Source organism: Vidua macroura, chromosome Z (genome assembly GCF_024509145.1).
Source record: "Vidua macroura isolate BioBank_ID:100142 chromosome Z, ASM2450914v1, whole genome shotgun sequence".
NCBI classification, from domain to species: Eukaryota; Metazoa; Chordata; class Aves; order Passeriformes; family Viduidae; genus Vidua; species Vidua macroura.
In genome coordinates this window covers 28,505,615-28,531,366 of record NC_071611.1, presented here as the reverse complement: position 1 = coordinate 28,531,366, position 25,752 = coordinate 28,505,615, and the positions used below count along the sequence as shown (strand labels likewise).

General features: G+C 37.0%; 1 protein-coding gene across 2 annotated transcripts in view; it reads left to right on the top strand.

Annotated features, from left to right (window-relative positions):
- Nucleotides 1–25,752, top strand: part of PIK3R1 (phosphoinositide-3-kinase regulatory subunit 1) — a 59,442-nt gene that overhangs the window by 3,540 nt on the left and 30,150 nt on the right. The window contains exon 2 of one of the 2 annotated variants that reach the window (XM_054003063.1): nt 998–1,749. In XM_054003063.1, coding sequence (XP_053859038.1) covers nt 1,416–1,749 — 334 coding nt within the window. In that variant the 5' untranslated portion in view covers nt 998–1,415. Of the gene's footprint in view, nt 1–997; nt 1,750–18,855; nt 18,916–25,752 lie in introns of those variants that run through there. The other variant, XM_054003064.1, reaches the window with a different exon arrangement.

Below are 25,752 nucleotides of genomic sequence, written 5' to 3'. Positions count from 1 at the left end.
TAGTACTTTCTGGTTTCCAGTATAGCATTTCAAATTATGATTTGGCTTGTCTTTTTAAGTAGATGAAAATGAGTAACAGTTGAAATAATATTTAGAAAGTTTTCAATGTTCTATATGTCTTCAAGCAACTGTTCTCTAAATAGATTTGGGTTTTAGTCATATTATTTCTTTAACTTTATGGTTGGGCAACCTTGAGCTAAAAGTTCAGGCTTGTGTTCTCTTGCCTTTAATGTAATTTAAGCATGCACCCTTATATTTTACTCCTGCTAGGGCTGCTTAGGTGGTCTGGGTGTGCCTGTTTCAGTTGCTGATTGTTTTTCTAATATTATACCATAAACACAATAAAAGACATCTGGAAAATGGGGGAGTGGTAAAGTCCCTCTTTTAAAAAGAAAAAGGGGAAATATGGTAGTCATCAAGTAAAAGCTCTTTTGAGTCTTTGGTTCTTCAACCAATTACAAGAAGACACATTCCTCCAAAAGGTTTTGAAGTACAGGCTTTAGGATGGGGATTGTTGCCCATCCTCACCCTTGTCATAAACAAGAGGAGACTGGATACCCCTGTGGTCAATGCTAATTGCAGTAAGTTCTTCCTCTGTCTTGTGCAGAAGGGGTGTGGCTGTCTGGCTTCAGGGAGATAATATATAAAATCTTGCTGCCAGGTTAGATACTACACTAGAGGAATAGCTCCAGGAATAGCTCCAGCCCTCTCACTCTGAGACTTTTCAGTAGCCGTAAGTCACAGAGGAGGAAGCGTGCCTCATACTGCAGGGGTTCAAATTTGGTTCAAGTAATTTGACACATATCCTTTATAAAAATGCAAACACTAGTTGGAGGTATTTTTGTGCTCTTGCTTGATTTTATTGTCACATAGGATTCTTGTGTGGGACACAGTCTTTGCCAGAGTTGCAGAAAGCTTAAATCGTAGGTAGAATACCAAGTTCACAATCATCGAAAGAATGTGAAATGATTTCATCAGATTTCTCTTCTCTTTCCAGGAAAAGCATGTGTGCAGAGTTTGGTGGCAGGATATTTAAGGTATGTGGGCAGTTTGTGGCAAATACATCTGAAGAAAGAGTGACCAGCTAAAGAGTCAGCTGAACTTGTGTATGGAGACAAAGAAGTGCTGGGAAGCCCAGAAAAAGAACTAATTGGAAGAATATTGCTAGACACAGAAGAATTGGAACACTTAACTTCTGCAACAGACAGTGACTAAGAATAAATACATTGGTAAAAACATCAGCAGTGAAAAGGCAGACTGTCATTTTTCATTCTCTGTTGGATTTTATTACTTAAGAGACATTTTTATCATCCCATTTAATTCATCTTGAATTTCTCTGTACATAAAACTATAACTGGACAATTACATTTTAATACTGTTTAGTAACACTTTTGAATGTTAAGTCATTTGCCAAGATGAGTGCTGAGGGATATCAATACAGAGCTTTATATGACTACAAAAAAGAGCGAGAAGAAGATATTGACTTGCACTTAGGAGATATATTAACTGTGAATAAAGGTACCTTACTAGCACTTGGATTCAGTGAAGGGGAAGAAGCAAAGCCTGAGGAAATTGGTTGGTTGAATGGCTTTAATGAAACCACAGGGGAGAGGGGGGATTTCCCAGGAACTTATGTAGAGTACATTGGAAGAAAAAAAATATCTCCCCCTACTCCAAAGCCTCGTCCTCCTCGGCCTCTTCCAGTAGCACCAAGTCCTGCAAAAGCTGAATCAGAGAGTGAGCAACAAGGTCAGTATTCAGAAGGTGCATGGTTTTAGGTATTTTTGTTTCACAGTTTTGTCTGAGTATACTTTCATGTGTGTAGCACCTGCTGGTTAGCTTTTTTAGTGTACAGCTCATTTCAGTCAATTAAGAATTGTTTCTACATGGTAATGTTTAGCTCACACTCTTTGTAGTTTAGTGTGGTTTGTCTCAGGCACAGGGACCAGTGACTTACCTGTGAGGTACATCTCACAGGTCAGAAAGTATGTTTCTAATTCTCCACTGTAAAAACTTAAGTGGAAAATGAGCCGGTTAACATTTATTTTAGGTTTCTAAGAAACTGATGGAAATGTTTCCTTTTGTGGTTCATCAAACTCACTATTGAGAAAGTTCTCGGTGAGTCCAATACTATGCATTCTAGATGTTTTTACCACAAATCTCTTGCTAGCAGCAAAATATATATTCTGGTCATGGGGGGTTACCTGTGACATTAAAGGTAAAAATGAATATTTTTAAATTAATAATGAAATTATAATAAAGAGAAATTCAGATTTATCATTTCGGGGGTATGGCATGCAGTAGAAAAAGATAGCCTTATATAAAAAAAGGTTAAACAGAGGAAATACCTTCCTAAGTTGCTTTTTAACCTGTATTTGCAACAGTATGTTAGGCACAACTCAGAATTTTATTGGAGCTCTTCTGTTAAGAAACAAGTCTTGTCTTTTATAATTGGAAAAGCTTTGGGGTAAAAAACCAAAAGAAACAAAAAAAAACCTCTTCCTCCAAGTGACTTTGTCTCTTTTACCTACTTACATTCAGATAGTTGGGTTTTACAGATCAATAAGCCAAGTACATTTAGAATAGACTTTACAGCTTATTGGAGAAGTCTAGAGTGGCTTGTATTTCTTCAACTTCTAATACTTCATAAATTCTCTGGGTTTCTAACTGTAAATAATAAGAGTTGTAGTATGTGGTCATGACTTTCACAGTGACACCATAATAATGAATAGTATCATCTCACTGCCTACACAGAAATGTTTTCAGCATCTCTTGCAAATTTGTGGTATCAGTTTATCAACTTTCATCCCTCTGTGCCTATTATAAGTTTATATTCAGCTCTGCTGATAACCAGCAAAGATAAGGGCAGAAATATACAAAAATGTATGTGGCAACTAAGTTAACCTGGTGGAAGCATTTCTTGGTTGGTGGGGACTTAATAAAGAATGAATCTGCACTGGTTTATATAGCAGTATTCTGAAGCACTGTAGCAAGTGTTGCTTACAAGTCTGCAGTGCCTAGATGTAAATCATTGTTAGGATGAAGTTGAGGGCAGATGAGGCTGTAGGGGCATTTTAAGTTATACCATCCCTATCTCTGAAGTCCTTGAACTCTTAACTGCTAGTCATTAGAGCCTCATGTTTTCTCTTTCAGTGGCATAGTTCTGAAAATGGAGTATTTCCTTTTTAAAGAAAAACTATTACATCTTTTATAATTCCTTGTATTGGATATTAATTATGCTGCTCAGGTGACACTGGCTTTTTTCTTAACCCACCTGTGGAGATAGTTATCACCATCCTATGTAACTGCAGAAGAAATGTGGTTTTTTGGATAGACACCTCAATGCTGACAAGTCATTTTGAGCAGCGGAGAGTGGAAAGAAAATCCCATTCTTTACATGTGCATGCTGTGGTGAAGCAACCAGCATCCTAACTTTCATGTTTATTAGTTTAAAAAGTAGCACTTTGTAACTTCTTTGGTTTCTGTACACATGCTTGCTTGATGCTTCTGTTCACAGCACCATGCTGTGAGCTGGCCACAACACTGCACTGGGAAGTCCTGGTGTTAATCTTGTATTTCCAAGCCTGCGCCAGGACTGTGTTTGTAACAGACATTTATGGGGATTTCAGCTGCTGGGAGTTACTTTGGGAAATTCTGCTGCAGATTTGGGGGCGGGGGGGGGGGGGCTCTGCTTATATGTAACCTCCTATGTGAGATTTATTGCCTTTAGACAAAGTATTATGTACATGAAATGTGTTTATTTTTAATACTGTGGGACTCTGGGAATTGGAAACAAGAAAATGTTCTGATTCAACTGGGAATCTTCATCTCAAAGCCTGCACACATAATCGCTGTGCTCTAAAATGTTTAAGAATCAGCTTGCAGTCCAACTTTGTTTTCTTCTGATCAGAAAGGAAAAAAAAAAAAAAAAAAAAAAAAAAAAAAAAAAAAAAAAAAAGAGTTCCCATAACTGGTTTTGAATTAAAGATTTTAAGCTTCATACAAGAGGCTATACACTTCCATAATGCCCTAAGACCAGGGATTAGACTCTTCTGAATGAAAATTTGAACTTCAGGCTTAATTACTGTTAAAATAAAGTATGCTTTCCTAAAAGAAATTAGGAAAAGTAATTATAAGTAGTCTCTTTACAGATCTTTTTTTCTAAAGAGATTTAAGGCAGAGAGTGCTTTGAATCTTAGAAACAGATTTAGAAATGTACTGAAAGAATATTATAAAAATCAAAATGAAGGTGAAATTTTTAAGTTAACAGAATGCTACAAAAATTAGGGTAAAACCAAAGGTGAGGGCAGAAATATAGTTCAGATAAAGAACAATGTAGCAATATATGTTTGGCTTTCAGGTGGCTTCACTATTTCAGTGTATGTTATTTGGGGCAGGGAATAGCACAGTTAACATTGTCCAGCAGCCAATGTAATGGGCAGTAGGCCAAAAGATTCTTGCCAAGATGATAGTTCTCTCTACACCCTTAGAATGTATTTCAAATAAATTAATGTGTAGTGTGAAGCTTGCCTGACCAAATGCATTCAAGTTTACATTTTCACTACGTGATAAATTGAAAGTACTGTGGATTAAAATGACAAATTAATGGGGAACTGTAACTTAAGACTTCTTAAACGTACCTCATTTATTTGTAATCTGTAAACTTTTTTAATTCTGTAAAGAGTCAATTCTGTATGTACTCCTGTTGCGTATATGTTGAATAAGAGTATCAGAAACTTGCGATTTCAAAGAATATATATGCATAATGAAAGAAGTTCCCTTAATTTGCCATATACTTTTTTTTTTAATACTTTCAATACTCTTTAATACTTAATTATTCACTCTGAATGGTTTTTTCCCTTGGCTTTATTAAGCCTGATGACTTGCTCATCAATGTCCACATTGCTTTGTATTAGATCTAATTTGCAGTATTTAAGTACAATGCTGCCATACTCACAATGGCGTATTACTCACACACAAATAATCATAGACATCTGAACACACTTTGCAGTCAATGAGGTTGGTGACATAGGCAGAGCTGCTCATCAGGCCTGTGTCTTATGCAGTCAGTCTTAGAAACAGGGAGCTTCCTAAATGTTAAAAGCCAATCTGAAAACAAAACCCCCCTTGCTGGTGGTCTTAAGTTCCATTAAAACACTTAACTCTTTCCCCATATTTTTATTTTATTCATCACTTATTCATTTATTTAAGTTTGTTGAACCATTGGTGAAGACAACAATTGGCATTCCTTGGCTGAAATTTTAGGACTGTTACATTTTGCCTGTCTTCCCCTTGTCTTTGTCAATAAAGAACTGTATTTAGTAGATTTTTTGGGGATTTTTTTTAAATTGCATCTGAAAGGATATGAAAAGAAAAGAGAAACAAAGGCCCCAAGAAGTCTCTTGAAGCTTCCAGTCTCAGGCCTGATGCAATGTCAGAGCTATGGCAAGGCAGATGTAATTTCTGTCACTGTTGAGAGGTTCCAAGTGATCCAACATGCCAAATTTAAAAAATCCCACCAGGCAAGGGTGCCTGGCTGGGAAGATTGAGGTACTTACAACAGTGGAGACTCAGCATAAGGTCATCTTTATTCCCGCCATTAGATATCTGAGGTTTATATGAAGCAGTAAATATTTTACATGACTGGGGTTTTTTCTCTTGGAATTTTTTTTTTTTTTAATTGAAACTGCATTAGGCTGGTTCTTCTCGTTTAGCCCAACTCTTTGCAAATGGAAAGTGCATAAGCTGTACAAAGTCCAGATACGTTTTTCAAATGTTAACTCTACTCATTTGATACGGTCATATACATTTAGTGTTGATTCATACAGTATCATTTCCCTACCTGCTTTGTGAAGGCTGATCTTAAGCAGGCTTTGGAGCATAAAGCTTTCATTGATGGACTGAAATACTTACAGATTTAACTTGGAATGCTAAATTCTCAGTTTGAAATGAAGATCAGATTACAGAAGGGCAAACCAGACCTTTATATGAATAATTTGTCTGTTTTGATGTTTTGGCACTTCCTGCAACTTCCTGTGTAACTTAAAAGGGTTGTTTATGTTGACACTTTGTACTATTTCAGCTGACTTTGGGCCTAAAAATAATCTGAAGCTCTTCCTTCTTGTGATGAAGCTATAAAACAGATTTTTTTTTTTTTTTAAGAAAAAGCCCAAACTTTTTTTCACTCTTGTCCTAGAACAGATACAGATCAGCAAGTTACACAAAGATAATGACACGTAACGTTTGGAAACCCTTTCCTTTCAGCAACCAGTTTATGCAATATCTGATAGAGCTCCAAACTGACAGAGGGCATAAAACCTTTTGTGCATGGTTTAACTGAATGTGTTGTAGGAACTGTTCCTTTAATTTTGCTGTAAAGCCAGTGTAGCAATCCATTTGTGAAAATTCTTCGGATTTGTGTATTGAGGGACATTACAGTGAGTGAAATGCAGTGAACCTGGAGCCTCCATTGCCTAGAAAACAGTCATCTTGCCTGATTTAGGCAAATGGAAAAAGGGAATTATAGGATGAAGTGATGAGTCACTATCTCATGACAAATACAAATGGTAAATATATTTACCATTCAAACCAGAGCCCTTGAATTCTTTCTTTTTGGAACCAGTCTAAGCCTTTGCCCTTCTGCAGTTGTCAGAACTGCGTTGCAGTCATTTTCATGACAGTTGAGTTTGACTTGTACTGAGAAATAGGGCAAGTTCCTGTCATAAAGCCTTGCTGGCTACTTGTGATAGTATTTCTAGGTAAATTTCTAGTTGCCAGGTAAGTGCATGCATCTGAAAACAGAGTCCTTGCCAACTGCTTTATCACTGATGATGGCAAAGATTTTTGCAAGCTCCACTAAAGTGAGATAGAGCATTTTTTTCACAGCGATAGTATCAGGGTTGATAATAACTAAAAAAGCCTTTGTAAGCACCACAGGAAGCACAGGGATAGGCTTTGCAAGTACGAGTACAAACTGCACATGGGTAAAGGGCCTGGGCAAGTTCATGGTTGATGCGTGGCCCCACCTGCTGGTACAGGAGGAAGGAAGCAAGAGGGAGGAAGGACCTTTAAACGCGGCGTCTTCCATGTTGCATTTTAATCCTCACAGGATAAAAATTAAAGTGAGAGAGAAAGCTTTTTAAAATAACACTTGAATTGAAAAATAGATATTCCTGTCAAAAATATATCACTTGGGGTACACAGAACCCACTTTTAATCCTCAAAGGTGATCTTAGACTGAAAAGGCATGTGTAACTGAAGTAAATCTCTTTTCCCTGACTGTATCAATCTAATTAATCTAATAAAAATTTTTAAAGCCTTATTTTACACATTTTTGCATTAAGAAGCTGAAATAATAAGACTTTCCTATTTTGATGCTGTAACAAATATTTATCTGTTTTGTATCCTACTGATTTTATTATGCCTTTCTATGATTACAGCTATGGCACTATGCTGAGTGACTTTGATTACGTTTTCTTAGCCTTCTGTTATAATGATTTAGTCTGCTGATACCTTTGCTGACATGAAAGCTGGGGCAGATGTAAAGCATGGCAAAGGTGAATTAGGCTACGTCTCTTATTGGAATCATCTTGGTCCTGCAGCTGTGATCCAGGAACATCTGAAAAAAAACCTTCACTGGTTAGCAAATAGTACTTCCTTAGGCTTGCACGTGATAACAACAGTTTGTGAGTTTTTGCAATACATGGTACTAAGTGTTTGCCAAGAATGGATCATTCAGCATCCTGAGCACATAACCATGCCCACTTAAATAGTTGTGTGGTGCTATATATGCATCCAGATTCTCTTGTGTGAAAGAACACAGGTCTATAACTGCAGCTGGCTGTGCACTGTTTCACATCTGCGTCTTACCAAACCCACTCTCCATGATGAACACCCATGAAATCAATCTGAAGTCTAGAATACAAAGAACTTCTTTATTTTCATAGCTAAGAATGACAAAGGGAATTACACAATATTAAAGACATGGTTATTTTAACTGGAGAAGGATATTAAGTCCTGAGAATACTTTGGTAAGAATCTAAGTACTTGAGAGAACTTAGAGAGAATTTCTGGCTTTAAAAGAAAAAACAATAGTAACTCTAGTTAATAGTTGCTAACTTTTGTTCATGCCTTCAGCAAAATACATGTCTAAAATGCAATTCTATTTTATGATGGTTTCATTAAGAGAAGGTGCTTGTGTGGATTTTTTGTTGGGGTTTTGATGTTTATTTGCTTTCTTTTTTCCACTGTGTTGTAGAAATGCCTGCATCCTTGGACATTGCCTGAAATCTTTTCATAAAGTGTTAGCAGGTGTAACCTTTTGTACTAATGTGACTGCTTTTTGTTCAGTCTTTTATAAATGCTGTATGCCACAGTCCACAATAATAGCACCTATATTTTGTTCTTTATTTTCACGTATTGACCCTCTTTATAAAATACTTCGTATGTGAGACAGCATTAAAAAATTATACTTAAGCTGATGGCTTTTCAGGTAACAAGAGCCTCAAGGCAGATTTTTTAAAACCCACTACTGCCCTGATCCAAGGAAAGATGTGATTGCATGTGGTTTATACACTTCAAAAATATCTTTTGAGGCTATCTTATACTTCAAGATAGCCTCTTTTTCTGTGTAAACTATTTCTGTGTAAACTATGACATGAATGATGAAAAATGTCTTTAACAGTTCAGTTAGCTGTCAGATAATTTTCTTGTACGATCCACTAAGTCTGTTTGTATATGCTCCTCATCATTTGCTATGTTGTTATTTATCATTTGCTATGTTTGCTATTTCCCAGAGTTCAGTATCTGAGATAATTTCTTCACTGGACATTATGGATGTTGAGGGCAAGAAGTAAGATCTGCCTGGTCTAAACATGCCAGTTTCCATCTGTGCTGGCAAATCACTTGGTAGCATCTGGGACAGGAAGATGCTCCTCCAGAAGGGAGACCTCTTGCAGGATTGTCAGTTACTTTGAGTCCATTCAGGATTCAGCTATTGTATCTTTCCAGTAAAATAGATGGGGTTGATTTTTCACAGAGGTTTTTTGCCTTTTTTTCTTTTTATTGTCTATGTTTTAGAAAAACAAAGTTAACTCTGCTTTCCTTGAATGTTTGCATGCTTCTTTGCAAAACACATGCACATTTATCACTTGGGGTACACAGAACCTTTACAACATTTAATGTTGTAAAGGTAGTGGCAAAAAGCCAAATTATTCCACTGAAGCACATTAGATTGGTATAATTCAACTGGTCTCTACCTTGCTCTTTCTCCTCTCTGGGGTTGTATTTGCTGGATGCAGCATGTTTGAACACTCCAATTCCATAGCCTCCTGCTCACCACCTGGGAAGGAAGGAAGCATAGTGCAACCTGAGATCTGTAGTCTGAGAGGGAATGCACCTCTGAGCTGGTTTTTGCTGGGATAGAGTTACCACAACAACCTAGCACAAGGCATGGCTGCACCAGGTTTGTATGTCTTGTTTACAGATATAACAGTGGAATTTATTTGTTTGGATTAGGAGAGAAAACTTAAGTGATATCTTAAGTTTCTATTTCTATTTCTTCCAAGATCTCTTCATCCTGTTTGGATAACATTGGTAGATAGCAGATTAGATGGAGGACTATTCTTGGCAAAGAAACTTTTAAATGGTACACTGCAAATCAATGTTTCAAAGCATGTTACGGCTTCTCCAGCAGTCTCTCTCAAAGAGAAGCCTCTTAGTTTGCGAGGTTACTTTTTTATTTCCCAGTCCTCTTCCTCAGCTCTTTTTTGCTGAAGGTAGATGAAGGCACTTAAATTAGGGAATTAATGAAAGAAACTGCTAATTATGCATCATGATAGATAAGGCTGCACAGCTGTATGTGGTTTCATTATCTCTCTACCCAGGAACATTCCAGAAATAAGCAGTTAAGGGGAAAAAAATTCAGTCTTTTTCCTATTTGCACATGGTTTTCAACACTGTGAGCACACATTCCAGTCCTCTAGTGTTATTTTTTCATGCAAATTTCATTGCAATTTTTTGTGTGCTGCGCTTGATGGAGGGAGCAGGAAAATGTCTCTTGTGTTTTTGACCTTACCCTTGAATTGTCTCCTTGCCAAGACACAGCTGCTTGGCACAGGTGAGAAGCAACAGAGACCGTGGCAAAACACTCCATTTCCTGCTTTGCTCTTGGCTTACTGGCACATGCATGAGAGACATCTGCCCTGATGTGGTCTGCAAAGAGCTGTGAGGTGCCAGGACACCATGGGGTGCAGCGAGGTGTGATCTGTTCCTTGGCCTTTCAGTCTCTGCTGGTACATGGGTCTTCTGTGAAGGCTTATTTTAGGTACTTTGGAGTAAAATCTGTACAGATGTTTAAGTACAATTTAAAATATATTCTGGCCAGTCCAAATCTACTAAATTGTTCTGAAGCCAGAATAGTGTATCTAGTCAGTAGCTTAAATAAGCAATTTTCTTAATAAGAAAAAGATTAAGGGAGGCTTTTTTGCTCCAGTGCAAGCCAGTTCTTTGCATAAAAAATTTTCTAGTCATCCTTGTAATCTGGCCTGGGAAATTGATAGAATTTTAAGGAATACATTCTAGACAGCAAGTAGCAAAAATTTTTTCTGAAATAACAGAAAATAGGACCTCTGTTCATTGAATGAGGGCTTCTTAAGGGCACAGAGTGATGAATGTTTGAATTGTCTTTGCTGTATTTATAGTTAATTACTGTTGGTTGAAAGATTAGTGTGCGTTCCCTGCAACTTCCATGTTTTTCTGACTACCTCTTGGTTCAAACTTAGTGCTTACAACTCTAAAAACTTTCTGGTACCTGTGTAAACTGCAGTCCCCTACATGAAATAAGAGATTTTCACAATCCCACTTTTGTCAGGATTTGGGGATAATATTAAACCACTGGTTGAACAATGTTTAGTACAGAGCAACTAGCATAAAATCTTGCTTCTTAGCAAGGTGAAAGTCTCATCTATTTTTGATATTAAAACCTTCACTGAAAAAACTAGTGGGCTGCTGGTGCCTTCCAGAGTGATTTAGGATGCAGGACTTAGAGTTGCATGAACAGTATAGCAAAAAAGGGGAAGACAGTTACCAACTGTTATGCTTTTTCTCCAGATGTTTCCTCTAAGACAAATATGTAGGGTTTTATTATGACACAGTAAGAACTTGCCAATTAGATGAGAATGGGGTTTTTTTTGGGTTTTTTTTTTTTTTTTTTTAAATTCTCAATGTCTGTTTGAACTAAACAGCCAGTCAATAAAATACGGTGGTAAATTGTCTAGTAGTTTGGATGGAAGATGCCCATGCTTGTTAATGTGAGCTGCTCTCTTCTAAGTAGAGTATTAAAATGCTTTCTTCAAAACCCTTTTGGATGCAAACTAAAAATAAAATTATTGTAAATTGTATTGATGTTCTTAAAAATTGCTATACACGATTGAGATTTTTTTTTCTTTACTTCAAGAACTTGCTCATACGAGAAGCCATAGGTTACGATTCTACTTTCCCTTAAATTGGTGACAAAACCCATCTCAACTTCAGAAGGAACAGGATCAGACCTATAGTCAAGATTTAGCAGCATTGGGAAAAATCCCATAGTTCTTATTCTTAGTTCTGTTTGGCAAAATTCACAATATCTTTAGGGTTGGGAGCGCAAATCTTATATCTTTTTGGAAGAGATTCCAGTATAACAGAATCATAGCATATGAATGTGCATGAAATACTACACCATAAACACTGGCATAAAGAACAGAGTCTGACTGTCCTTTCATAAATTTTGAATATATGTGAGGGAAACTCTGTTGTGAGCATCTCTTCTGAGGTCCTGGGCTAATGCAGGGCATGTAATTTCACCCTGTTATTCCTGTTTTGAGCTCCTAACTTCTAGATGAATTTAAAACCTGTTACTAATTAGTCCAAACTGCTTCCTTTAGTACATATTTAGTGTATATTGCTTAACTTTTTATCCCTTTAATGTCCATTACATGGTAAGAATTGTGAATTTAGTTGTAAAATGTTTTCATTTGGGAAACTACATATACTTAGTTGTATTTGGTGATGACAGTATGGAAACTACTTTCACCAGGTTATTTTCTCTCAATATATTCAGAACTCTTCACTGATACATGTTAAAAATTTGCTCTAGGCTGATAGATACTTTGACAAGGCTGATATTTTCCTTAGGGCTGCCTGTTTGGGTTACTAATGTGACAGTCTTAGGGGTTTCTTATAATTGAGGAAGTGATATGGTGACAGTTTTATTTATATATTCTGTTACTGTAACAAATTATTTTATTTAGAATAAATACAGAGTTTTATCACCTTGATATATGTATGTATTGACAGTGAGCTTCACGCTAACAATAGAACATTAAGGTTTCAAAACTGCATCTAAATCTTGTGTTTATACATAGAAGTACGACTTCTTTCAGTGTATACCATCTGATAGAATTTTTTTTTTTAGTGATATAGTTGTCCCACCCTTTCCCCCACTTATTCTTGCTTTGTGTTTTTCAAGATCTTCACTGAATTAAAATTGCTTCATTGAGATTGATCAGTTTGTGGTATTAAGCCACCTGTTCTTCACAGCCTTCAGCCTTCTCTCTGGAAACAGGTTTTTTCATTGATACCTCTGCTCTTTCATGACATGACATGACATGACATGACTAATTAGTGTTTCATAGAACTTCCTAACTTCATAATGACAAGTACTAAGTTGTGAGCAAAGCTGCTATCATTGCTCCTATAAGGAATAAGGTAAACAAAACAGACAATTAAAATAACCAACCAAGCAAACAACCTAGTGCTTTAAGATAGTCTAAGGTTAATCTCTTCATCATAGGGGGGCCATGTAGATTTCACTTCAAAAAGGTGATCCTAGGGAGTAACTTTTTAAAACTCTAAGCATATGAGAACTGTAGCAGTTACACTTCATTTAGATAAATAAAGCCAGGAACCAGAAATGGATTAGGTTTGACTCTGTAAATCTTTATTTGTCCCAAGGAGTGAGTACCATATTCTCACTCTGTGTCTGGCTTCAGTTAATATGTTTTGGATGTCCAAAACAATTCCTTGCAGAACAAATCTTCCTGGCATACCTCTTCCTGCACCAGCTGGAATCCAAATATAAGCATCAAAATCAAAATAATTTCTAGAATGTGAGTGCACAGATTCAACAAATATGGTAACATAATTTAGTGTTAGCTTCCTTGTTTCATGATTTTGTAAATCCAGAGTTTCAAATTCTCAGTATTTTGTTGTACATGTTAAACATGTCTCTCAATAGAATGTTTCAATGACACATGTTTTAAGCACCTCTTAGGTTTTTATGGTGCATCTCTATTCATTTTGAGGGGCTTTTGTTGTATCATAGTTGTGATTCACAGTACAGGAATTTTTGCAAATGGTGACATTACATAGTAAATGACCATTCTTGAAACTTGATTTTTGTTCTTCTAATACTAATCAATAATTTACTTCCTTGAAAGATGCTTTTGCTCCCATCTTTATCTTGCCATGTAATAAACTGCAAACTTAATCAAGAGGTGCAGCAACACAATTTTATCCTAGTATGACAAAGTTCAAAGTTTTTCCTGGGTTACTCTATTGCTAGCATCATACATTAGATTCCTCTTTCAGGAAACACTAGTTTAGAAAGTGGAAGTCAAGACATCAAGTGTGGATGATAGATGAATAATGGGGGAAGTATGAAGAATACTCTTGACACCTGGAATGGTTATTCATTAACTTTCTAGACACACTAGAAACGTGGAAAGCGTGTTCTGCCATGGAGGAATCTGTGCTGTCCTTGCAGGAGACCTCTCTGCCAAACTGGAGAAATTGAAGGATATATTACTCCTTGAAGTATATCCTTCAAGGAGGATAATGAAATTTTCTCCTCTTACTCCATATGAAGTTTTCTACACAAAAACCTTTGTGTTTTTAAGTTTTTCATTTTTCATATCTTTAGATGCTAATATGGAAATTGCAGGGTCATTGAGTTTGAGTGTACAGACAAGACAGAGAACTCTGGAGAGCCATGGCATTTGATCTTTGAAAACTATGTATGAATGCATGCTCCTCTAAAAACCCCAGATTGCAAAAATCATTTGTAGTGGGCTAGAGAGGTATTTGACAGATTATGTGCAAGTACATACATGTGTGTTTCATTATTTGATTGCCTTAGGAGACTGGTGTTTAAGTTGGCAGATTTACTTACTAAAGCAAAGCTCTTTGGTTGGCAGGATTACAGAATGCCTGAAGGAGAGAGTCCAAATGCTGAGAGCAAAAGAGAGGGAACGTGTAATGTGCAGAAAGCATGGGGAAGCTATAAAGCCAGCAGGAAAAAATAGACTTGAATATGGTTCCAATTTGTTCTGTTGGGCTCAAGTTGATAGCCATGCAGAAGTAAAAACATGAAATTCTCTTATTTCAAGTATCAAGTTAATGTTCTGGAAAATACTGTGCTTTCTATCATGCTAAGTATTATTTGGTTACCTATTTGCAGCTTGTCAGAAATCTTTAATCCATGCTTATTTTCTGTTTTCTATAAAAAACATCACAGCTTGTATTGGATATTTACAGAGCACTGTCAGACTGTGACATAAGTGGCCACTATACTAGGCTATGAAACTTTGTTCTTGTCTTTATTAGTATGACTCAAAACTGCACTATTGCCTCCCAGTATATGTTAAATTTCTGCATTTAATTTTGTGATATGTAATTTGTAGCAATTCTGGGATAAAATAAACCCCCAACCCAGTCTTTAGACACACAAGTTTAGAACAAAACTATCCTGCAACATTTTGTAATCAGCAGACAAACAAGTTCAGTATGTGTAGCTAGAGAAGTCTACACCTGTGGCCTTGCACTTTCTTGATGTCTTGCTCCTCAACCTCAGGCAACACAGATTAGCATTTTGACTTGGTCCTTTGCGTTGCTCACGCCTACCTGAATGCCATTATAGAATAACCAGCCACCTTGCTCTGTCTCCTAAGCCTTACTTCTCAGTTTGAGAGAAGGTTTGAAATATGGGAAGCTGACAGGTGAAAAGCAGACTGATGTACTGAAACAAGAAAAAGAGAAGCAGAAGGGCTGGCTCCCCTGAGAGGTCAAGAAATATGCTATTTGAAAAAACCCAAACCACCAAAAAAGCAAAAATAAATGGGAATTTCCCTTTAAATAAGGCCACAGTTTAGATGATTGCTCATACTGATATGTCTAAATTATTTTAGAGGCTACTAGTGGCACATTTACCATGAAGGACTAGAATCCTTTGAGAGGTAATAGGTCCTGCAATAAATAGGTACCTGGTGGTAGCATAGCAGAGCTTAGGTGAGTTTTACCAGCTGTCTGCTGCCATTTTTGAGGAGTTTTATTTTGTAAAATCCTCAGTGAAGTTCTCTGAAGTTGCCACATCTGAGCTATTTAGGAGACAAGTTTTTCCAGCTTCATGCAGGCAGTTCACGTGAACTGCGCTTAAAAACAAGGAGTCATATGCATTTTAGAAAAATCAGGTCAGTTTAAAATTAATGTATTCCTCTTTTTCTTGTTCTCACAGCACAGAACTGGTTCTTCTGGAATGATTTTCCTTCTGGGAATCAAGTGAGATACCCTTTTTCTTTCTGGCGTGGCTGACATTCAAATAGATAGATAGATAAATAAATAAATTTGAAAAGGCAAATGAAATGAGGAAAAGGTGTTTCCTTCTGCTAGGGCCAGATAAAGGTAACTGGTTCTTTCTTCTGGCAAGATGACCAAGGGATTCCTTTGGAGCACAATAATGAAAAGACCATAAATGCAAGACTTCCTTTCTTTCCTCTCTCTCTCTCTCTCTCTCTCTCTCTCTCTCTCTCTCTCTCTCTCTCTCTTTCTTTCTCTCTCTCCCCCGCAACCCCTACACCACCCCACACACAGCAGCATAGCAGGAAAACAAGCAGGCTATACCTGGCATTTTGGCAGAACAGTCAATTCTCAGTCCTTGCTGGCCAGTGTGGAAGAAGGCTTACTCCAGTCAGCCAGCAGCCTTTCAGCCTCTCAATCCCTCACCCATTTCTTAGTGAATCATAGCTAGAAGGCCTTTTCACATGTTTGATCACATCTTGCACAAGTCAGGAACATATTTTTACTCCTTTATTGCATCCCATAAGCAACATTCCAAGTCAACTGAGTGATTTTTTGCTTCAAGCTCTGTGGAAATGGAGATAAATATATAGATAGATAGTGCCACTATATTTTCAGATATGTGTGGGTTAGAGGAGCAGGAGCAGGATGATGGAAAAACTGATTTGGATGTTTTATGTGTGTGACCTCTAGAAGAGCTATACACTAGCAATACTTAAATATTCACAACATTATTTTTTCTTGTCATTAGTTTTTCTTGTCATGTACTTAGTAGTCCTCTAAGTTCAGAGATAGCATTGATCCTGTTACCCATGAATTTTCTACAAGGAAGCTAGAGAATGTCTACAGCATATTCTGCTGTGATGGAGTAGGTCAGTGAAGGGCAGCTGCTGAGTAGCAGAAGTAAGAAATGGAAGCAATGGATCAGAATGCTTCTTGCTCATCTTGGGTCTTTGTAGAGGACGTAAAAAGAGCTTCTGCTTCCCTCATTTATTTAATGAAAGAGCTGCTTTTATTTGATTCATATGAGCTAAAGATAATAAAGAACATGTTGTCAGTTCTTAACCAGATTTATGTTTTTTCTAATTTTGTCCTTCTGTAGCTTACACCTTCCAAGATCACTTACAAAATACTTCTTTCAGTTATTTCATCCTATTCTGCTCAGTTTCACTCTTTTACAATACACCACTGGTTTTCAAGAGTGAGACATTTTTCTTTGTTTTAGACCACAAAACACTCTAACACTGTAAGGTTACAAAAGGATTTCTTGGATTTGAAGTGTTTGGATTTTATTAGAGAGGCTTTGTTTCTTATTTTTGGTCTCTTTGCAAATGAATGCTCCCACTGCAAACTGAAATCCTGTTCCATACCTTCTTACCCTGACTTCAGTTAATCTTTGGCTTCCAGATGGTGATGTAAAAACAGCCAGTTTTTCATGAACACCATCATTTTCAATTTTCTTATACACTTCCTATAAACAGGTTTTACATTTTATGAATTTCATAACACAGTGTGCTGGTCAGTACACAAACGAAGGTTTTTTGCCGCTAGAGTTAGTTAACCAGTTGGGACCCTGGCGGCTCTCTAAAGGTTCATGAAATTCATTCATCTCCTTAAGTGCTAAGGTCTGAATTAAAGCTACCTCATCAGAGGAGTGTGAACAAACAATGATTTATGAAAGAGAGATCTTTAGGTTCATGCATTAAATACATGTACTTGATACATCCTTTTTGTTTAGGATCTTGGTATTGTGAAATATATTGGAATAAGAAAATAACACTAATATTGCTATGCAGAGAAATCTCCACATTAGGGATTTCTAATCTCTATCATATCATATCATATCATATCATATCATATCATATCATACCATGGGTCAAAAAATCTTATTACATATAGACTTAGAGTTTTCTTCTTCATCTGAAGGTAAAGAGGATGGTGGGATTACCTCTCTGTAGATTCAGTCCAGGATTTTCCTAATAATATTGTTTCTGTATCTATGTCAGATCACCCGATGTTTTAATGGCTCTAAGGATTAACCCAGTTTAACTTTCTTATAAGATTGTCTTTCAGCATTGCTGTATTCTGTTGCTACAGCTACAGCTCTAAGCTTTTCATTTTTTCTTTTTTTTTTTTTTTTAGAGGAGGAAACATGTTTGATTTGAAATACATTAATTTTTTGAATAAAAGTCATGGTGCTGGAGAGCTGTTGCCACTGTTTGCATTTTTTTCTGGATGACTGCTATACACTCATTATTTTTAACTTTCTGTGTACTTACAAATGTTTCCCATAATTCCCAAAAGATGAAGGAGCAATGTTGACTTTTATCTGTCAGCAGCTTCTGCCAGTTCTTTTATGTAAATCTTCCAGATCTAAACAACTTGACTTCTCAAGTATAGTAATACGCATTATCTTTTTCTTGCAGCTGTGAAGAGCCTATTCTTTTCTTCTAGATTTCTTGTCTGTGGATAGTTTGACAGGGATTTGTTTGCATTCTTCTCCCATTAGTTTCTCTACAGCAAAAAGGTAACAAAACAAAGCTTCTTTCAGAGCAAAACAACATACTGCCCTGAATTTTTATGTATTATGATTATTGAATAAAAAGTGAATGCTTTAAAATCTGCTCTTCTCAAGCAGAGATACTACACAAACCAGTGTTTGCCTTGCATAAGAAACTTTACGTTACTGGAAAAAAGGAAACAGCAATAAGGAACAAGCATCCTTCAGAGATGGAACAGGTCATTCTCAATAGAGAATGAGGAGATGCTGCTGGAGCACTGTTTCTAACCATCACCATTTATATGTGGAAAAGGAATTGAGGTTAGTAATCTTTGTAGTAATCTTTTGTAGGATAGCACCAGACTACTCAGAAGAAAATACATGTTACTGCTTCTTAAATTAAAATGGTTCCAGCACATGAACTTGCTCTATCTATGAAGATAGATACCTCTATTTTATCTGATAGAGGTCATTGAAATAATCTCACAATGACTTTCCACTGGTTGGCCAGAACCAAAATTTTCAAGTGCCTCTTGAGATGGACTTCAGCATTCCTTCCCTTAAAAGATAGGTAACTGCCTCTTTCCTATGTTTCAAATGTTTCCAGGAAAAACCAAATACGTATTTCCTCTCCCTCTTGCTAGGAAGAACTCAAAAACAAATTGTGGACCAAAGTACTTTTACATGGGAAGCCATTCTGAGATGAGATGATAGAAGATTCAGGTTTGAAGAGGAAAGTAAACAAGAGAATATAAGCCTACTGCATGACCATGTGTCCTTGTACAATCTAGATAATATTCCAGGTACTAAAGTATTCAGTTCTTCAGCTGAGTTTTATCCCTTGAGAGCTCTGGTCTTTGTGCACTGAAATGGGCAGTGTAATTTCATGGGGAAAATTCAATGTCATTATATGAAAAGAGACGAAAGCATGAACTGAAATTGCACATGCAGCCTTAGTTTTTTGTGGTCTTAAGTTTTGAGTGCTTGACCTTGGTGGTGGTCTCGGTGCTCTTGCAATATAGTTTTTTAATGTGTCTGTGTAGTATAGCAGGCATCAGAGGGAGCTTTGCTGCTCATTCTTTATTGAGTGACTGTAGCAAAAGTACCTTGTAAACATATTAGCATACGTCTAGTCACCTTACAATAAATTATATTTTTAGTGAATTTTCACTCTTGCTTTATTAAAAAAAAAGTCTAGAGTGCAGAAGTTAATAGAAATCATGGCATAAGTATCCTTGGGAACGATGAGGTAGTTTGTGGGAAGGCAGCTGGCAACAGTTCTAAGGGAATGCTTAGTTAATTATAATGCCAGTGAGGGAGGTTTTGTTTTGAGAACTATCAAAATTTTGTCTAATAAGGACTTCTATGTACCACCACTAAAATCTGGATGTTTAATGGCAATAATAACACTGAAACACCAGGAACTTGATAAGTAAGTCACAAGTTGCAGCTGCCAGTGGAATGTGCTGTTTGTCCTCATGCCAGCACTATCCACGCTACACTTGAACATTCAGTGGTATATATTTACCTTCTTGATAGCATGTATGGTTTCATGTCAAACCACTGCCAGAAGCTGAAATTGTCATTTAGTGTCTCTGAGGAGAACTGAACAGGTTGAGTTACTCAAATTCTTGCAGATCTCAGCTCTTTTCTAACCCTGGAACAGCAATCCTGAAGGAAGGGGAGGGAATATAACAAGCCTCACTTTATGAAAAAGGCAGTTTTGCACTTTATTGGTTCAGCTACTTGGTTGACCCTGTTGTATTCCTTCCTTTCTGTCATCTGTCGTCATCTTCTTGTATGTGGTGATGCAATAACTTGGTACCTACATCACAGCTTACCTCTCATCTGCTAGTATCTCTCTGACTGAAAACTGCTGGCAGGGAACCTGCAGATGTCAACAAGACATGAAAAACAGGTGTTGGCTTATTAAAATATTTTTTTTTCTCAGTCACTGGAATCATGCAATGAAATCTATGCTAGTTTGTTCTATTTAGAGACATTAACCTGTCCTTCCATTTAAAGTGATGCTCATAGGGAATGTGAGAATACTACTGCTGTGCTTCTGCATGTCACACAGGGCTTGTGTCAGGTTGATCCCTGAGAGTGAAGAGTAAGAAAGTTTGCCACTCCTGAGAAAAGCATGAGAAGCCTCAAGCTGTGCCAGTGCTCCAGACCACTTGAGGGAGGTGAGATGTGCCTCTCCTGGAAGCCAGCAGTGTCAAAGTCCCAGTGCTAGCCTGCTTGGTTTTCAGCTCCAGCTAAGTCTATCCTGACCCAGACTCTATTCTCCTCAGCTTTTTGAGTGCCTCCTCTACTTAGAAGCAGAAAGACATCTTTTAGTACGTTCTTGCTTATTTCTTTTTTTTTTCTTTCTGTTTGTCTCACAGATCCTTGAAAGAAGAGTTGAATAAGCAGGTGGTCTTCCCATCTCTTCCTTGCTTTTTGGGGGAGGGAATTTCTTTAGAAGAACTGTGTATGCATTATGTATGGCATTACACAGTGTACTTCACGCCAGAACATTTTACTTAGTTAATGATTTTTTTTCCTCAGAATAGTACTGCTCATGTTTTCTAATCATGCTAATAATAGTTGTAAATAGTTGCAGCCATTAAATTCAACTCTGTTTGGAAAAAGAGTATTGCAAAAGCTCACCCATAGAGGGAAGCAGAATACTGTCTTAACTACAGGCTGCTTTTAAAAAATTATCCATGCTTCAGATGAATCCAACAAAGAACATCTGTTGTCTTAATTATAGCTTCTATTTCTAAGAAGTATGTTCTGTAGCAAATGAGAAAAATGTCTGACAGCTCATAATTAATAAAGTTATTAAGGTTTAATCTGATAGAATATTATGTACAGAGTTTCTTTCCAGTACAGACATTATCACTTCCCTTTCAACTGATGATAGAAACAGGTCTTTATGAAATATTAAATTATTAAGTGTGAAACATGATTATCAGCCACTATTGAAAGTATTAAACTCTTATAAAGGAATATAGTTCTCTATACTGTGTTGCTTTGTGGTTTTGTTTTTCTGTTTATCTCTGCAACTAAACTTTCCTCAAGCCGGACACAATCTCTTTGTTCTTTCTTACCCTACTTTCATTTTGCTTTGTCTTAGTTGATTAATGCAGCAGCTTTAGGACAATTTTTGTGACAGAGAAGGGTAAAAAGATCCTGTATTTCTTTCAGAGAATTGGTATCTTATTGAGTAGGACTTTCAACATCTAATCAGAGCTTTTTTCTGCCTAGTCCTGCCATCTATTGTTTACTAATTATTTTCATGTACTAATCTGTATTTACCAGGGCTTGTTTCACCCTTTTTCACATAGTTGCCCCGTGTTCTTTTTAGCCCTGAGAGTGCAGCTGGCACAATTTCATAAACTGGGATGAAGAGAGGAATAAGTTCTCCTGGCCCTCAAAATTCCCTGCATAGTCACCATGCACATGATACTTTATCAACCAGACCATTGCTTGCATGTGTGCTGATAACCCTGGGAAGCATCTAGGCAAAGTAGGTCTCAGTTACAGCATTGATTTATGCAGGTAACTTTGTGGTTTTGTCATATGTATAATTAGGACAAATGAAGCAACATTCAGTTTTTATTCTGACCCTCTTAGATTTAGTGGGTTAGACTATGAATGGTCCCATCTTAATATACGTGTGTTTGTCCTTGTGAAAAAATGACTGCCTTATTCTGTTCAGTGTCACAATATTATGATAAGTTTTGTACATTTTTCTATAGAAATTGGTTTGAGATCCCTTTTTCAACTGTATAGGCTATGTTGTTAGTACCTACTTAACACGGAGGAATCTGGAGATGTTGGCTTTGTTTTGGGCAGTAAACTGGGACTGACAAGTCATGCTCATGAGAGCTGCTGCTGTCATCCTTTTGATATAAGCCCCTTGGATAAGTTGTTGTCACTCAGTGTTACTGATGTAGGATCACAGCAGAACTGTGAATGCTTTACAAAGGTATTTGAGGTCTGAAAGTGTATTGCCAGGATACTGTTTTGCCATGAGGGTTAAATGTTGCCATTGTTGCCCTTGAAAGGCTTTATTCAGTTCTGCTTTATTCAGGTGTTCCATCACTGAAGACAGAGTAAAAAGAGAAATGACAGCAGATGTAATAAATTATTTTCTCAGTACAGATCTGTATATCCTGGCTGAAATCTTCAGTGTCCTGTTAACAGGAAACATGTAAATCAAGGTACTACTTTGTCCTCCAGTTCATACCCAATACATGTTAGCCAGTGGAAGAAGCAGACTGTACTGGGTACATAATATTCAAGGATTATAAAATAGTAGTATTTTCATTCAGCTTTCCAGTTGTACCCCAGTAATTTAAAGTCACCAGCAGGCATTATTTCTATATTTATTTTCATAGCTCTGGGGTCATTCATATTACAATAAATCCTGAGTCTCAGACATTTTTTTGCCTCCATAATAAATGGACTTTTTCTGAGCCCAAAGGCTGATAGTGTTGATGGGCATGACCATTTCTTTTTCTAGTGCTGCAATACTCTTTACCTGTCTTCAGTTCTCCTGAATCTAGTCTTCTTTACTGCCAAGGCTTCTGTGATAGTCTGAGTCTGCAACCTGCCTGACTGATGACATCTCACAAAAGTAAAAGACAAGTAATAGTTGGCAGACTTATCAAGCCACTTGTAATGATGTGTCAAATTCATGGAAGCTTAAATCTCTTTTATATTTTTCCATGAATGGTGTTTTGTTTTAATAGCTTTCTAATGGAACCAGTACTAGAGAAAGTGGTTGAGCCCTGAATAGCTCTTCCTTCTGACACTTTAAATGTTGCTTTCCACCTCTTGTAACATTTAACTATAGCCAAACTAAATAATCTCAATAGGGTTAAGAAGAGGTATTCTCTACGAACAGTTGCAGCTGAATTTACTATCTGTTACAGTGCTTGATTTATTTGAGACACACAGTAACACTGACTTTCTCTTCACTCTCGCCTTTTTGTCTTTCATCTTTGCCCAGTGAAAACCTTTTGCTAATGGCAGTAAGGCAGTTCTGAACATTGTTATTTTGGTAAATACTGTTAGGTTATCTGAAAATGCAAATGTCAAGGCAAATGTCTTCAAATCTCAGGGTGAGTTGCTCTTTGGTATTTAATAGTAATAATAGTAATACCAGACTTACCTTTTGTGTTGGTCTGACACTGAACCCAAAGCACTGATCTCTATGGAAAATTTCTCCAGAGTTAGAGTTTAGGGGTTTTTTTTTTTTTTTTTTTTTTTTTTTTTTAGTCTTTCATACTGTTGTACTGAAAGTTTTTGCAGGAACTCACTATTTTTTAGACTGTTAAGAAACATTCAGCGGATCACAGAATTCCCTCTCACTAAGAGTTAAGAGGTTTTTGTCAGTAAGACTCCTTTCACTCTGATGTATTGTGAGTCTCATGTGGCCTTCTCCAGCTGATTACAACAGGTGCTGAGAGGACTGTGATGGCTGAGGCTCAGTATCTGTACCAGCTGCCACCATAGGGCCAGGAGAAAAGCTTCAGGTTGTGCCATCATCTATGTGATGATGTACCTCCTAGTGCTTTCTACTTTTCCAGGGTCTGAAATTGTATTTCCACAGGCATGACTTTTGGTGTGTTCCCAGCACAATCTCCTCAAGCTCTGCTGTCTCTAATGTGGGAGTCACTAGCAGCCAGCACCCTGGAGGAGTACATGGAACAGCTCAATACATACCACTGCCTGAAAGGCCCTGCAGGACTGCCTAACTGCCCTCATTTTCAACACATTGTATACTGATAAGCTGTTGAATTCAGATATTATGGATCCTTATTGAAATTCAGATTCTGTTTCAAGGAAGATGGGTGATAATAGTGGAACGTTGTTTGAATTCCATTTCCCACAAGTAGTAGAGTACATAACTGCTGAAATAATAGTATTTCAATGAAGAAAGTAAGCTCCTGTGTTCCCCAGAATTTTCAATAGCAAGCATGGGTGTTGAACTATGTAGGACCCCTCCACAGTGTCCACAGCTGGTAATGCATTATACTGATGGTGCCACTGGTTTAAGTATTTTAGGTGCTTGAGCAGCCATAATTCCTTTACAGTTTTTTGGCTAATCTTGTTGGAGCATTATCACAACTTGCATGACCATGATCCTTACCTTGGCATTTCTTCTTCTGCATTAATTAATATGCTTATGTTTAATATAGCTGATTTAAGTACTGGTAGAACCTTTCATGTCTGGGGTTATTGTATGACTTCCAAACAAGGACCTGTGAAAAGCTACAGAAAATCATTATGTTAGTGGATACAGTTGTATGCATAAAGTGTATATCTGCATGCACCATAAGTGTTATGATCATCTTAAGACCTGAGCTCTCAAATGGTAGACTTTTATATAGAGCTGTGTTGACATCAAAAGTGCAAAATGTGTGTACAAACATTAATGCCATTTCTGGATAAATAAGAACATTCATGGAGTAATCTTAACTCAAAGTTAAATTCAAGTAGAGTAGTATATAGTTCCTGTAAACATTTAGAAATTAAACTCCCTTTCATGATATGTACTGTACACTTTAATGGGTTTTATTATATGTTTTTTAATTTCATTCTTCTTCTAGCAGTAATGAAAGATATGTCTCAGAATCATCTGAAGCCAGCTTTAAATTTCCATTTGTCATTGCCAGGTACTAAGTCTATATCTTTTTACTGAGAACCCTTCCAAAGGTGCAGCTGTGTGCTGGTTTCATCTTGCACTTTGTAGCTGTGCTGGCAGCCCTTGAATGTAAGGTATGCTCTCATCTCCCACACATTGCCATTGCCTTAGAGCTGTTCAGTCCTGTCTGTAAACAGGGAGAAGGAAGAGTTTGCAGATTGGAGAGAACCCTTGATTTGTGGTTCATCTCTTTGATTCTCACTGTGGCAAGGTAAAAATAGAGCTAGTGGAAAACCCAGCTTTTATCAAGTGTCATCAGAAGCTTCCTTACTATCTGGAGACCCACTCCTAGACCTAGAAAGAAGACAGTTTTGAGAACCATTATATTTTGGAGACTCTGAGATTAAGGGGAAAAAAAAAAAAAAGAACAAACAGAGGCATTTGGGGGAAAATGAAGGTTGCATGTGAGGGTTTTTTCAATTGTCTTTTACTAAAACTGACCTATCTAAAAAGTCTTCCTTTCCTACTGCAAATCTTAACATGCATGCTGGTACATGTAAGCTAGACTTCTTTTAATCAGGACTTCTTTAATCATAACTTGTATTCTAGCTCTTGGAGTAAATTTTTTTTTTCAAAAATTAGGTGCAGTTTTCTTCAGTTTAGCCGCTGAGATTTCCTCTCAGCATTTTGAAACTGGAGCACACTGTTCCCAAATTGGGCTGTCTTCTCTATAAATGTAATCAAGTGGCTTCAGTTCTTTGGGTACTGTTAATTTTTTGGGGGTCTTTTTTCTGACTATGTATGTCTTGTGAAGCCTTTTGCCTTTAAATGAATGTAATTTTCTATTTTGTACAAAAGTTGGGAAATTTTAAGCAAAAGTCAGTGTGATATTATGTGTTAATTATATTGAAGCTGACACAGTGAGTAGGAAATCCTAGAACAGGTTGGAGGTTAAATGATTTTAATTTGTTCATGCTGTCTTCAACATGCTGATGAA